Source organism: Cetorhinus maximus, chromosome 5 (assembly GCF_964194155.1).
Source record: "Cetorhinus maximus chromosome 5, sCetMax3.hap1.1, whole genome shotgun sequence".
In the NCBI taxonomy this organism is placed as follows: Eukaryota; Metazoa; Chordata; class Chondrichthyes; order Lamniformes; family Cetorhinidae; genus Cetorhinus; species Cetorhinus maximus.
Window position 1 is genome coordinate 74,152,633 of NC_135883.1, and position 15,952 is coordinate 74,168,584.

General features: G+C 42.6%; 2 protein-coding genes across 7 annotated transcripts in view; one reads left to right on the plus strand and one right to left on the minus strand.

Moving 5' to 3' along the window:
- enpp4 (ectonucleotide pyrophosphatase/phosphodiesterase 4) overlaps window positions 1-10,389 on the plus strand; it is a 30,647-nt gene extending 20,258 nt beyond the window's left edge. For all 5 annotated transcript variants that reach the window (XM_078542008.1, XM_078542010.1, XM_078542007.1 and 2 more), the window contains one exon: window positions 6,942-10,389. In XM_078542008.1, the coding sequence (XP_078398134.1) occupies window positions 6,942-7,306 (365 nt within the window). In that variant the 3' untranslated portion in view covers window positions 7,307-10,389. The remainder of the gene's footprint in view (window positions 1-6,941) is intronic.
- Window positions 1-15,952, minus strand: part of enpp5 (ectonucleotide pyrophosphatase/phosphodiesterase 5) — a 526,082-nt gene that overhangs the window by 481,108 nt on the left and 29,022 nt on the right. The window lies entirely within an intron of this gene.

Here is a 15,952-nt window from a genome sequence, read left to right on the forward strand (position 1 = left end):
GGTTGCGTTTTCATAGAAAATATTGGTATTCCCTCTGTTTAGAATGTCTGTGCTTTCTACACAATGTTTTATCTGTTGATCTTTACTTGATGTATGAAATTTATCTGTTTCAATTGTGGTTTCCAGTACCGTGCATATTGCAATAGACAAGGACTTATGCATAACTCCTTCAAAATGGTAGCTTATGTTGTACTGTAGGTGATGGGAATGTTTCGGAGAGGATCAATAATCCCCAAGAACAAAACAGTAACATTTGATGACTGCCTTGTCAACATTGAGTTTTCAATTCTAGGAAGAGTGTTGGGCTGGCATCTCGCCTTCCATGTTATTATTCACCTGAACTGAAAACCTTGGAATTAAATTCCAGGTCTCGTTCACAACTGTTTTAGAAAATGACCGGTAAAATCACACGCAGCCCTTAGGAGTTTATTAAATAGTATTTGAAGAAATCATGTTTTTACTTTTAAATAAGAACCTTTGCTGGATTTTGGGTACAAGCTCTAAGCTTGTCTGGCTAAATAGTTACCAGAATATAAGATTGATCTTTCAAACTTCAATTAGCAAACTGTTCAAGTAAAGTTGCAATCAAAGATAATAAAATAATTTTATTCATTATCCCTAAATTCTATCAGCCAAATTATAATCATGAACTAGGCAGGCACTCCGGTGCAGTACTATCAGAGGTGTTGTCTTGTGGATGAGATATTCAAATAAGACATCCTCTCTGCCGCCTCTGGTGGAGGGCACTATTTGAAGAGTATCAGGGAAGTTGTCTTAGTATCTTAGATAATATTTATCACTTAACTAAAATCTGAAAAACAGGCTATCTCAGTTTGTGGAACCCTGCTGCGAATAAATTGGTTGCTTTGTTTTCAAACATTACAACAGTGATTGCACTGCAAAAGCACTTATTATGAAACGCTTTATAATTTCTTCCTTTTGCCCGCCTTATCAATGACATGGCTACAAAAGCAGGGCAAAACTAGGCATTTTGCAACAAGTATCTCATCTCCTGATCTTCTCTACCCCCCTACAAGGCTCAAGTCAGGAGTGTGGTGAAGAGTCACCACTTGACTGGCTGGGTGCAGATACAACTACAATCAAATCTTGGAGTGATTCAGGACAGTGCTGTCCACTTGATCAATGCCTCTGGATTTGATATCCACCTCCTCCCCCCCGCCCCCATCGTCCCATTATAGTAAATCCTATCTACAGGATGCACTGCCAAGTTCACTTTGATTGCATCACCTAAGACTATAACTTCTATCACCAAGTAGGACAAAATTAGCAACTTAATGGAATACCATCACTTCAATTTGCACACCATCCTGTCTCAGAACACTTACTTTGTTCTCAAATTTTGGCTTGTGCCCCAATCTGTCTTCTCCCATTTATCTGGTGACTTGTGGCTCCCCATTTTATTACAGCTTCAGACTTAGTACTTTTCTCTCTAATCTGCATGTTTTGCACAACCATGTAGACAGCTTGTCCTCAACCAAACCCATTACTCACAACAAATCAGCACATTTTGGCTACCATCTTCTTGTGAGCCATTGCCTTTCACATAGTTAAAGTAGAGAAAAGCACACATATTAGAGGCACTCAGAGACATTGAGCGATGTATGGAAGATTGGAAAGGAAGGATAGACTTAAAGTATGATAAAATGTGAGTGGTACTGCCACACATGGAGAGATATAGATGTTGATATGAGGAAAATGTATGAATTTTATACAAAAAAGGTACTTAGAGAGAATTAGAGAGTAGAAAATCGACAGAGATCAGTTACAGAAAGTGAGAAACCAAATTTTTAACATATGAGCAATAGGTAGGGAAAATCAAGTCATAGTATAAGTATAAATATACATATACATATACAAGGGTGTTGATATTTAAAAATACAATTTTTATTTGTAGTGTCAAACATACTACTCCCCAAATATGTATTCACTTTTTCACCAATAATGGGCTGAATTAACCACAGCCTAAATCTTACGTTCCGAGGTTGGGCACATAAAGTTGCACGAAAAGATGTTGCGCGTGCATCCCAAAATCATCGCGCATGCGTGCAATATTGAGGTTGCGGGCGCGTGCGGGAGTCAGAGAAGCATCTGCTGACAAAGGGCCAATTAAGGTAATTAAAAAGCCTATTGACTGCAATTTTACATTGCCCGTGTGATTTTAAAAATTTATTTTTAAGCTCATTACGCGGGCAATACGGGTGGGCGGAATTCACATTTTAATCATTTCCTCATCCATGGACGGAATAAAAGGCCCCGGAGCAGTCAACACTTTCTCTGTCATTGCCAGTCCTTTGCTGTGTGAGTACAGAGCTGTCCCAGAGTTTCTTGGCTCATTTGATTGTCAGGCCTGCCTTTCAGCATCTCAGCTCCTTATCTTCCCTGGAAGGTTCCCCTGAGTAATGCAGCACAGTGCTCCTTCATTTTCAAGGCACTGGTCCCCTGCATCCCATCTAATGGGGACAGTGTATTCCGCTGTTGGAACCTCCTCTGAAGAGGGAGAGAGGGGCAGAAAGGAGAGGATGCTGGGTGGCCATGGGCAGCATCCAAGGGACAGACCTTTAAGAAGAGAGGCAAGGGCTCAGTCGGTGCAGGGTCAGCAGGGAAGCCAAGGCGGAAGGGCACGCCAAAGACGCTATTACCCAGCGGCTGGAGTGTTCAGACAGTGCTCCAGATGTCTGAGGTCCAGTGCCGCAGGAGACTCCACCTCTCCAGGGACACAGTGACAGCAATATGTCACATGATAGGTCTGGTAATTGGCTCCAACTGCGTGGGTGAACACCCCATGCTGGTGGCTTTGAAGGTCACAGTGGGCCTCAACTTCTCTGCCTCCGGTTCCTTTCAGGGCTCAGTGGGGGATTTGTGCGGTGTTTCTCAATCAGCTGCACACGGTTGCATTTAGCTTGTGACTAATGCTATCTTTAGAGACGTCTGCATGTTCATCCACTTCCGGACAGACGAGGCGAGCCAGGCGGAGAGAGCATGAGGCTTCGCTGCGATGGCTGGGTCCCTCTGCATCCAGGGTGTAATAGATTACACTCACGCGGCCATCAAGGCAGCAGCAGGTGAGCCTGGAGCTTTCGTCAACAGAAAGTTGTTCCACTCAATGAATGTTCAGATCTTCTGTGAACACAGGACACAGATTCTCCAAGTTTGTGTCCGTTACCCTGGGAGCTCACAGGTACCAAGGCTGTTTGTGGCTCCTGCACAATTGGGTGGATGTTTGCTGGGTGACAAGGGTTATCCCCTGAAGAGGTGGCTGATGACTCCACTCGTTACCCAAGAACTGAGGCCGAGGAGAGATACAACAGGGGTCATGCCTCCGCAAGGGCATTGGTGGAGAGGACCGTCGGGCTGCTGAAGATGCGCTTCAGATGCCTGGACCGGTCAGGGGGAGCATTGCAGTATCCTCCAGAGTGTGTCTCCCTCATAGTTGTTGCATAATTATGCACCCTGCATAACCTGGTTCTGGCAAGGGGGCACCCACTCGAGGATGAGGAAAGCGATGCAGCTCCACAGGCCACGGAGGATGACTCAAGTGATGGCTCAGAGGAAGAGCCTGGGGAGACACAGGGTGAGGACCTTGAGGCAGAGCACAGGAACCTTCATGGACGCAGAGACACTAGGGATGCTTTGATCCAGCGAACCTTCTGCTAGGCATCCAAGGCATTGATGCCTCATCAAGCCAATGGCACTGTCTCCTTTGGTAACAATAAATGAGAACCCAACTCAGTGCGCCAGCACCACACACCGCCACATTTTTATAAGCCTGTGCTGCATCTGACACCTATTCATATCACTCAGCCCCTCAGCCCATTTAAGTCAAATAAACGTTTGTTACTTCACATGAACAAATAAAGAACAAAGTGTCCATACCTAACACAAGCTTCAAAATAATTAATGTAAAAAATGTCACTCGTGACATGCCCCTGTTGTGCTCAAGGTGCCTTCAACTTATATCTACAGGTGCTGTGTCTTGTTTCCTCCCCCCCCCCCCCCCCCCCCCCCCCCCCAACTCACTGATAGTGGTGTTGGAGGCAGTCTGCTGTCCTGATGGCCCTGGCAGTCATCCTGTGAGCGCCAGAGCCTGAGCAGGCTCTGCCTGGGAGGGTGCATCCAGCCCCATGGCTGGGCATTCCTTAGTTGTCGCGGCATCATCAGATGCAATGGCCACTGGCAGAGGAGTAGAGGAGCTGGTGCCCTCGTCCAGAGCGCCCTGATAAAAGCCCATAGAGATGACAGGCAGCTCGTCTGCCAGTGTGAGGTGCGTTTGCATCTCCCTGCTCACCATTGATAGACGGGGACCTAGTAGGGAGACTAGGTGCCTCATCCATCTGTCATTACCTGTCTGAGATCTTGCAGGTCCGAGTGCAACCCCAGGAACCCGAGTCTGCTCCTGAATCTGCCTCACCATGAGAGTTGATGCTCTCTCAATGGAGGAGGCTGTGCGCTCAGTGTTAAGGGTGAACGCAGAACTCGTGCTCCGCTTGGACTCCTCTATGACAGAAACCATGGCACGCAGACCCTCATGGATCTCCGTTAGTTCTCCCCGTGCATCCCGCTGGATATCCAGCATCTGCTGCCTGATGGACAACTCCAGAGGCTTGTCATCTGCCTTGGACGCAGCATGGTCCTGGCCTCCAGCTGTGCTCCTATTGTCAGCTCCCTGGCACCTCTCTGCCTCTGCCAGCTCCTCATGCGAGTGTGATGTGCCTTCACTGTGCATTACCCACGGAGCCAAATAACTAATACCCAATGACGTGTGAGTATTTGCGCTGGTGGCTGGCAGTGTGATGCTGGTGCAGGTGTGATGTCTTCCTCTGAGCTCAATGGGGGGTCCTCAGGGTTGCCAGCAGCTCCTGCAGATGGCGCATCTGCGAGAGAAAAGATCAGTACATTCAATCATCAGTCATTATGCATGCTAGGCGGGCTGAGGAGACAGTGGAGACCTGCTGCATGGTGCCATCTGCATTGGAGCTTCAATGGGCTCTCTGGCTACGACAGTTTAGTTTCTGATGAGAGGAGCACATCATGTTTCCAGTACCCACCGCAAACGCATCTGTTACCTGTATCTGAGACCTTCACCTTACTGCAACGGGAGGGTCGAGCTGGCCGGTGGCATTCCAGCTCCAGTGTATCGCTCTCATGCTTCGCGAGGATGCACAGATTTGGCTCTCCTCCACCCATTCTGCGGTGCTCTGCAGCGTTATGACTGCTCTTCTCCTGACATGGAAAAACAGCCTCATTATTGCTCTGTCTCTCTGAAGGTCCTCTCCTGGTTCCCATCTGCCCACCCACCGGACATTAGATGGGCCATGTTACTGTGGCACATCTCACCCTGCAATGCACCGATGCTAGTTGTGCTGACATCCCAGCCTTGGCAGGGCAGGCTGAAGTGCTAATGACATATACACTCTTAGATCCCTGAACATTTCGAGCAACGGGCACCCGTCTCATTCTCTGCACAGGTCCATGCCATTTCTGTACTCGCCCTTGCTGACTGCAGCAGATCATTGAACCTTTTGCGGCACTGAAGCCACATACAGCGCACCACGTTGTGCCCACTGACCTGGGCAGCGATTTCTCTTCAGGCATTGTTGGTCAAGTAGGGCAATCTTCTCTTGCCGACCCTGGGCTTTAGGATATGCTGCCTGGCACTGACCTCCTCGACCAGCACTCCCAGGCACTCATCTGAGAAATGGAGCAGAGTGCCCACCCAACTTGCCATCCTGTCTTTCATGACCACCAGGTGCAGAGGCCATGACTGCATACCAGGACATTTGTTGGATTGCTTCCGAAGAGCTCCCTCAGCCTCCCCCCACAACTCCTGGCAGCCTTCAGGGACACCTCGCTGTGTCCCCATTGGACCTGGTGTCTGATACATTCCCACCCCCACACGTGGAAAACACATCCAGCAGTCGTGTTTCACACTGGGTGGGCCTTAATTGGCCACCCAGCGTAAGATTGCATTCACAGTGCAAACCTGGCCGGAAGCAGGTTTTACATCTGCTTCCAGCCACGCGCCGCCTTCAGGTGCACCCCGAGGGTAGGATTCAGGCCCATGTTCTTGGGGTTATGTGTTGAAATTAACTTAATTACACTTGAAATGATTCAGTGAGACTGTCATATCACTCCAGCATTTACGGAGAGGCGAGGGAACCTGATATTGAAGAAAAACCCAACAAGGTCAGGAAGAAGTTCTCACCAAATTTAACAGCAAAATCTCATAAGTTTTTTCTTCAATTTCCTATCCAGTAGCTGACCAAATTGGCAGCTTGGTTGATGGCAGCAACAACCAGCAACAAGAGAGTGAACCCCAGGATCCTTGGGAACGTTCCCTAGCAATTGTGAGGAGAGGGAGTGAGAGATTGGAGCTTGGTAGGTGGATGGGATGAGGCCATTGTGAAAATGAGAGATCAGGACTGGAGTCGGTATTGGTGGGAGGGAGCAAGGGATTAGCACTTGGCGGGGAGGTGGGTAATCGGTGATTACAGAGGCCACAAATGGCAAAGCGATGGCCTAAACTAGGGGCCATGCAAATAAAATAGTCACTAACAGTGCTAAGAGGGAATCAGGAAAATTTCCCCTTACCTAGAGTTGAGAATGTGGAACTCTCACTCCCACATGGCATGTTTGAGGCCAGTAGCATGGATGCATTTAAGGGGAAGCTAAACAAGTACACCAAGGAGAAAAGAACAGAAGGATTTATCGATGGGGTGAGATGGAGTAAGGATGGAGGGCTCATGTGAAACATAAACCTGGCATAGACTTGTAGGGCTGAATGTGTTGTAAGTTCTATGTTATGACTGCTTCCATTGGGCAATGATCCACATCAATGATATCATTTCAAAATCTTGTTCTTAGGTGTCATAATTGTTAGTTTAAGCACTGATAATCATATTGTTTTTTGCCTTTTTCTTCAGTGGGCGACCATGGTTATGATAACGCTTTACCAAGCATGCATCCTCTTCTGGTAGCTCATGGACCAGCATTTCGAAAGGCTTACAAAACCAACACAATCAACAGTATTGATATCTACCCACTGATGTGCCACATCCTGGGACTGAAAGAGGAGCCTAACAATGGAACTTTCACGAATGTGAGATGTTTGCTGGTTAATGAGGTCTGTGTGAGCCTACCTGATGTGGTTGGAATTGTGATTGGCTCCTTGATGGTATTGGTAACATTGTCCTGCCTTATAATACTAATGAAAAAGCGAATGTCACCTCAGCATACATTTGCTCGACTCCAGTTGCAGGATGATGATGATGATCCTTTAATCGGGTAGTTTTAAGGCTACCAGTGTGAAAAGTCAGCAGTGAAATATATTTTATAATTTTAATGTGGCAGAAGGCAAAAATGATTTCTTTTTAAAGATGTTAGTAATGGAATTATTATTTTTCGTTCCATTTTCCAAGTACCTTTCAATACTGCAGACCTCTTACAAATTCTAGTGGTGAAATCACCCAAACGTAATGGCTGTCATCAAAAGTCACATAATTAATGAGATTCAGAATTCTGTTCTTATCCATACTAATTCCTGCCACATTTGAAAACATTCAATTTTTTAATATACCCTGTCCGTCATTCTTGAATTGAAGTCAATAAATTTCTCATGCAGTTTGGTTTGCAAATGACTGTATATACAGCTCAAACTCTTTAAATTGGCACATGACAATTTCTAGTAGATCAGAAGTGACATCTTAGAAAGCAGTTCAAATGAAATGGAAACAAAACCAGGAATTCCCTGATTACCGACACCTAGAGTCAATGCATAGTTGTCATGAACTGAGATGGAGCTGATTACAGTATTCAGCAGATCTACTGTGAATATTTAACACATTGTTGAGAATTAAATTGTTGCCGATGTTTGGGGTGACATGAGATCAAGATTCCGAGTTTTGCATTTCTGAACTTACATAAATTTGAGAAACTGTAGATACTGAAATCACAAAAATCAAACCTAATCAGAGTGCACTGATGATGCAGATGTGTTTATATTTAGATTAGATAATTTGTCCATGCTACAATAGAGGTTAATGCAATCAGGTTTCATGACAAAGTTAATTTGTCCAGCCATAGTGCTGAAGTGTTTGTGAGAAAATCTAGATTGGATCTGATCGTACTGTAGCCTTGGCAGTGGCAATATCAGAGTCCCAGGTCCTGATTTTTAAAAAATGGCAGCCACATAAAATGTAGTGAGAATGTATGTAACAGATATTTTTTAAGAGAAGGTATGGAGTCAAAATAAAGGAAACATAATATAAATAGATGAGTAAGAGAATGGGGAAAGGGACGTCTATGGAAGTAAAGTGTTAAGATTAATTACAATGCTTTAGATAATTTGCAGAATAATACTATAGTAAGCCTTGACATTTGAGGTACTTTTAATGCTGTAATACCATGACTTGCTCCAGTGTGACAGTGTATTAGAGGTCTGTTGTTTTTAAGTTAGCTCTGGATTTGCTGGCAGTCAAAGGCTTAATAGATTGACATCTACAAACAGTGTCTGCATTTTCACAAAATTATTGAATTGTTTATCTGGCAATACGCAAGTAAAGATAGGACTAAAATATGGTTTAAGCAGATTTGCTTTGGAGATGAGACTTTCTAGGATTTATATGGGGAGGGGCAAATGAAGTGTGTATATATAGGACTTTTCAAAAAATTCTGAAAGTAACAAATGTTTATTTTGGCAAGTTGCATTTGAACATAGATTTTATTCAAATTAGCTTTTTTAAAGATGGCCCATTTTAAAAAAGAGCATTGTGCAAATTTACCACTTCTATTGCAAACACTATGACATTAAGGATTAATACTTCTAATGCTTGCAATATAACACAATAGCAGTTGTGATGGATTTTTAACCATTCATCATAAACCCAGTGTCCCATTTAAAGTTTGTACTTTAAATGGTCAAGAATATCAAGTCCTTGAAGTTATGACCATACTGTCTCATAACAATTTGAGTAGATGTTGATCATACCTATAAATCTGTTCTCCAGTACTTACAGAACTGGAGTAGTGAACATGTCCAATACTAGCAGGCTAGCATATGCTTTAATGATGTGACTGGCTGGCACAAGGATGTACCTTTATTTAGGTCAAAACAAGAGGTGACACGTAACATTTATTGAGTATTTCTTGGTGCACTGGCAATTGCGGATGGAATCTTGTGAAGGTGACGGGGGCCTCAACCACTGGCTGAAGAGCCAGGTGAAGCCCGTCAACTCTTTTTGGGAAAGCCTGCAGCATCTCATTCCACTCAGGACCTTGACAGGCTAGCGTCAGGTCTCCCCTCAGGATCAAGGACCCTAGGTGCAGATTCCTGCCTGCCGAGAGCTGCCAGCGAATTACAGGCCAGCAGCTTTAGTGAACAGCAGCACCACCAGTAGGAGAAATGGCTGCTGCTGGTATGACACCCACCTGAGGCCTATGATCGGTACTGGATCCCAAGCCTGAGGTGGGGGTTGGGGGGGGTGGAAGAAGGTCACTGGGGAGGAGGTACAAGGGTGGGGTGGGGGTCAATAGCAAAAGCAGGGAGTGGCTCTCAAGTGGAACTCCCTCTTCATTCCCGATGCCGGGTTCCTCGATCAAGCATTGTGCCTTTTAATAAGGGGATCCCACTGGAAGCCCGTAAACACCCCCACATGGCAAGATCCCTGTCCTCTGCAAAGTTAATATCAGCAGCGGGAGGATGAGGCCCTTTAAATGGGCATTAATTGCTCACTTAAGGGCCTCAGTTCGGGCCTGAACTGAGGTGGAGGCATGAAAGTGGTGGGGTCCCCGCCTGCCACCTTCCCAACTGCTTAAATGCCCCCCGTCACCAAACCCACCATGGGGGAGAGCACCAGATTCCACCCCCATGTGATAAATGTTGTAAATGCCTTATTCCTGAATTCACCGTTGTATGGGAAATGTCCCAAAACATTTTAACTCCATTTGCATCTTTCTCAACTAAACAGTTTTTAAAAAAGAGCCTATGTGAACAACATTAGGTTGAAAACCTGGAAGACTTTTGACACCGAACTGAGGGTGGCAACAAGATGCAAACAATATGTATTCCATATAGATTATTTCTATATATTTATAAGCTGTTAAAGGCAATACAAATTCTAGATGTTAGGAATACCTTTTGCTGCTTGGTTTATATTTGTCTTCAATATTTTGAGTATTTAATAGTTTCTCTTTACAGATTTTCTAATACAAAGTGTGAACTTTCTTCATCTATTTTATGCTAGCTAATAAAATGTGAGAATTCTTGTCAAGTTTCACACAAAAAGTAAATGTTTGAAAGGTTACCAAACAATACAATCAGGAAATAATTGACCTCAACCTGCCAATAAAATTATACTAAATATCTGCCTGTCAGTCTGTTATATCACTTGTATACTCCTAAATCAGCACTCCCATTGTATATTTGATTGACAGCTCTGAGACGGAGTTTCTACAGTTATTTGTGCTCAACAAAGTTCGAGGTTCAACCATGCTAGATGTGTGACTCCAGGTAAATAGTTTGCTTCCTGTAATTTTAGTCTTCCTTATTACTTGAATACAGTTATAAAGTCCATGTAGTAGTAGTATATTTGTCCTATTCTGTAGAGATAAGCTACCTAGGAGCACTGATGATCCAACCCCAAAGGTCCATTGATGAATTTTGGTACCCCATCCATTAGCAGCTTTTCCCATTTTAACATGTTTCTGCCTCAGGGATTGATTTTCAGGTGTCAGTGAGGTATCAAGCTCAGTCTTGAGTCTTTTAGTTGTTGATTGAAGCCCATTTATAGCCAAAGCCCATTATTTTCCTTCCACTTAGACAATATTAATGAGAAGTTACATTAAATGTTAGCAAAATGAAATGAAAATAAACATAGAAAGGAAATAAAGAATGAAGAAAATAGATGGAAACAAAGGGAGTACAGTTGAGCGGTAGCAGTAAAATTATTTAAAATTGGGTGTTTAGCACAGGAATATGATGTTACAATTTAATTCAAAGGGAGTAGGGGAGTTCTGGTAGACTCTTGGTGAATATTTACTCCTCAATCAACATCTGGTCATTAAAATAAAAAGCAAAATACTGCAGATGCTGGAAATCTAAAAGTAAAACAGAAAATGCTGGAAAAACTTGGCAGCTCTGGCAGCATCTTTGGCGAGAGAAACAGTAAACATTTTTAGCCCAATATGACGACTTTGGAACTTGAATGATCATGTTATTGCTGTTTGTGAGCGCTTGTTGTGCACAAATAGGCTGCCACGGCTCCTGTATCAGAACAGTGACTACACTTCAAAGTATACATTTGGCTACAAAGCATTTTGGAGCTTTGTGAGGTTGTGAATGCAATTAAATGTATAAAATGGCACTTTAGCTTTTCGTACAAAATGAGAAATACATCCACCCTGTTACCTTTCAAAAACTACATAAATAAAATATAAATTTGAAGTGCAGCATGTTTGTCCCGATAAGTAAATCCTCATCCAAGCTTCATAATTTGTTGTTCCAATCTTTCTCTTCACTGTTGCACCAATGTACTAATCCAATATGATCACGTTCCACTTGTGGTTAGGTAATGAGGTTTGTCATTGTACAACATAAACATAATCTTTGGTACTTGCATTATGCGGCAATCACATTATACTTGGAGATGTTTGGTTCAACCTGTGTAAATATAACACTGAACTTAAGGAGTTACTGTTGTCTCCAATTACTTTCTGTACTTGTCAAAATGATAAGGAAAGAACGAGCAACTCCCAAACTGCTGTTGTAAAGATGAGCTTTAAGTTGTGTAAATATGAGCTTTAAGTTGTGTACAATTCTTTAGATGTACTTGCTTTGGGACTGGGGTTCTTTGTTTTCTTAAGTCAAAACACAACTTTCCACATTCATCATCATCATCATCAACAGAGTGGATGCTAAACAACTGTGGTAAAGATATTGATATATAAATTAGTGTACAGGCAGTCCTCAGACTTGGGACACAATTGTTTCCTGAAAACCATGTCTTAAGTCGAAACGTCGTAACTCGGAACTGATTTTCCCATAAGAACAATGTTATAAATGGGTGATTGGTTCCTGAGCCAAGGCCTGATCCCTTATTTTCACCAAAGTAACCCAGAATATGGAACTCGATGAATTATTGATGAATAATATAGATGAGTAATACATTCATGTATTTATGTTGTAAATATGGCAAAGAAATGTTACATTTTAAGAAAAAGTTTGGAAACACAAAAATTGACCAAGTAAAAATGGTGTTGCAACAGCAACTGAGCATCTTGAGTCGGAGATGGGTGGCGCAGAATGTCAATGCGCACATATGAACGTTTGAACTTGTTTGCTGGCATGGCGTGGGAAAGTCAAAACAGGGTGTCAATTTACAAACGGCCTAAGTGCCGTTCGTCATAACTACAATGTTGTAAAGTTGAAGACTGTCTGTATGTATTTCTTAAACTAGTGTTTATCTTTTGGTCATCATTTCTAAAACTCAGGATACCTGTAACTAATTTCTTTCAATTTAATCTTTTAGTAATACACTGAACCTTAAGGTGACATTCAATCTTAATGGGCTACTCCAACAGCTATATGGTGATTTTAGAATTGAAGTGTTGTGTCACTTATGTTTTCGTTTTGAAACATTTGAGAATAAATAGTATTTCTGCATCCTTTTAAAATAAGATTAAAATTGATGTACTATGTTCCAAAATTACAGAATGATAAATATTAGTGTTTACAGACCAAAAACCTGCTTCAATACTCAGAAGGTGAAAAATAAAGATATTTTGGCACATAATGACTGTGAAGTAGCGTTCTCAGAAATTGGCACTGTCCTGCTCATTTATTTGGATTCTGAAATATGAATAAATATTTTTTTCATTTATAAATTTACTAATTTTTGTTGTTGACTTTTTTGCATTACATGGATATATCATGTTGAAGTAATGTGACCATTTCAAATCACCTAAGATTAGGAAAAGTGGCGCCCTTTCACTGCTGCTAAAAATTAAAGGGCCATTTTACTGCTGGTTCCATGTCTATTCCCCTACAGATAAAAACCATAGTTTTAAGTTTTTTGATTCGTTAATGAGGAACTTCCAGGTGGTGCTGTTCCCATCTGTCTGCTGCCTTTGTAAAGTATTATTTTCCAAGATACTAACACAGGGGTTATTTACACTTAATTCTTGTAAGGACAATGCTTGTCATAGTCATTATGGATCTGAAGGAGGCCATTTGGCCCTTCAAGTACATGCCAGCTCTCTGTAGGGTAATCCAGTCTGTCGCATTCCCTGCTGTATCCTTTGCACATGTTCATACCACCTGGAAGTTCCCCTCCAAGTCACTCACCATTCAGACTTGGAAATATATCACCATTCCTTCACTGTTGCTGGGTCAAAATCCTGGAACTCCCTTCCTAACATCACTGTGTGTACACCTACAGCACATGGACTGCAGTGGTTCAAGAAGGCAACTCACCACCACCTTCTCAAGGGCAACTAGGGATAAGCAATAAATGCTGGCCCAGCCAGCAATGCCCACATCCCATGGATGAATTTTTTAAAAAATTAACAAAATTCATAAGCCAACAAACATCCGCATCCTCCGTGTTATCATTTTGGTGTTCTCACATCATAAGATGTGTCTGTTGTAAATAGAACTACATGCAAAAAAACCTATATTGTTACTGCATTGAAATATAAGCCTTGGTCAGATTTGTAGCATTTTAATCACACTTAAATTTTGCTTTTCCTTATATTCAAATACAAAGCTGTTCGGAGGGATTTCAATCTAATAGGCTTGAAAACACAAGTATTCATTAAATGAAGTAAAAGCTATTTCTTTTGCAAATTGGATGTTTTGGTGCATTGCATAGAAATTGTCCTTATGTCTAATTACAGTCAAAGAATCTACTTAATTTTATCTACCAGCTTGATGAATGACCACAATTAAAACATAGTGGGGAGAAATTGAATCCTGTCGCAACTATTTTCCTCTTGTAGTACAGAGGAAAAAAAAAGCATAATTTTACTCATGCTGTCTCCTGTGCCCCAAGGTCATATGAAATGCATCAGACAACATACTTTGTATGCACATATTTTGTATATCCAGTGTCTCTGACAATGCCGAAAAGAAGCTTTAGGCACCTTCCTCATACTAAGCTCTAATACCTGTTTCAGGACCTTTCCCTGAAATTTGTCAGGACTGAGTGGAGAATGAGCCCAGCATGCTCTGCTCAGAGTTTTGGGTTGTCCAGTAACTTATCCATCAGTCCTTAAAGGACTGCTGGAAACTGTCATCAAAAAGTGGAAATGGGACATCACACTGACCACTTCCTCCTCACTTCCCCTCCAAACTTAAAGATGGGCACTGCAGGAGTGGCAGCTGCCCCAAACTGGTCCTTTTTCAAACCAGTGAAGTGCCTCTGGCCATCTGACTGAGATCTTCAATTCTCTATAAACATACTGATGATGACTCATGCCCAACTTTGCTGCTCATTCAGGCTAATGGCTTCTGGCATATACTCTCAACATGCTGCGTGTTCTGCATCCAAATGGAATTACAAGCATTTTAGAACCACAGAAAAGTTACAGTGCAGAAAGAGGCCATTCAGCCCATCATGTCCAAGCCAGTCTAAAAGAGAAAAAGGACAATAGCCGCTCATTTTAATCCCACTTTCCAGCACCTGGTCTGTAGCCTTGCAGTTTACAGCACTTCAGGTGAAGGTCCAGGTACCTTTTAAATGAGTTGAGCGTTACCACCAACTTAGGCAGTGAATTCCAGACGCCCATCACCCTCTGGGTGAAAAGGTTTTTCCTCGTGTCCCCTCTAATCCTTCTACCAATCACCTTAAATTTATGTCCCCTGGTAATTGACCCCCCAGCTAGGGGAAACAAGTATTTCCTGTCTACCCTATCTAGGCCCCTCTTAATGTTGTACACCTCAAATTAGGTCATCCCTTAGCCGCCTCTGTTCTAAGGGAAACAACCCTAGCCTATCCAATCTCTCCTCAGCTGCAATTTTCAAGCCCTTGTAAATTCTTATAAAGATTCTTGTAAATCTCCTCTGCACTCTCTCCAGAGCAATTATGTCCTTCCTATAATGTGGTGACCAGAACTGTACACAAAATCCCAGCTGTGGCTTAACCAGCATTTTATACAGTTCCATCATTATATGGGAGGTGATGGGCATGGTGGTATTATCGATGGACTAGTAATCCAGAGACCCAGGCTAGTGCTCTGGGGACCCGGGTTCAAATCCCACCATGGCAGATGATGGAATTTGAATTCATTAAAAATCTGGAATTAAAAGTCCAATGATTGTTGTAAAAACCCATCTGGTTCATTAAAGGGAAGGTATGAAAAAGGCAACTAGGGATGGGCAATAATGCTGGCCCAGGCAGCGAAGCCTACATTCCACGAATGAATTTTTAAAAAAATCCCTGCTTTTGTATTCAATACCACACCCAATAAAGGAAAGCATTCTATATGCTTTCTTGACCACCTTGTCCACTTGCCACCTTCCTGGACCTGTGGACATGCAGTCCAAGGTGTCTTACTTCCTCTCTCAACCCCACTCAATAACTTCCCGTTAATTGAATATTCTCTTGCTTTGTTTGCCCTCCCCAAATGTATTACCTCACACTTTTCCGGATTGAATTTCATTTGCCACTTTACCGCCCAGTCAACCAAACCATTGACATAATTCTGATGTCGACAGCTATCCTCTTCACGATCAACTCCATGACCAATTTTTGTGTCATCTGCAAATTTCCCAATTATACCTCCCACATTTAAGTCCAAATCATTAATATATACAACAAATAGCAAGGGCCCTAACACTGAACCCTGTGGAACACCACTGGAAACCGTTTTCCATTCGCAAATTTTGTTTCAGGAAATCTGTTTCTATGATATACCCCTTGCCTAAGTTTATCAACATTAA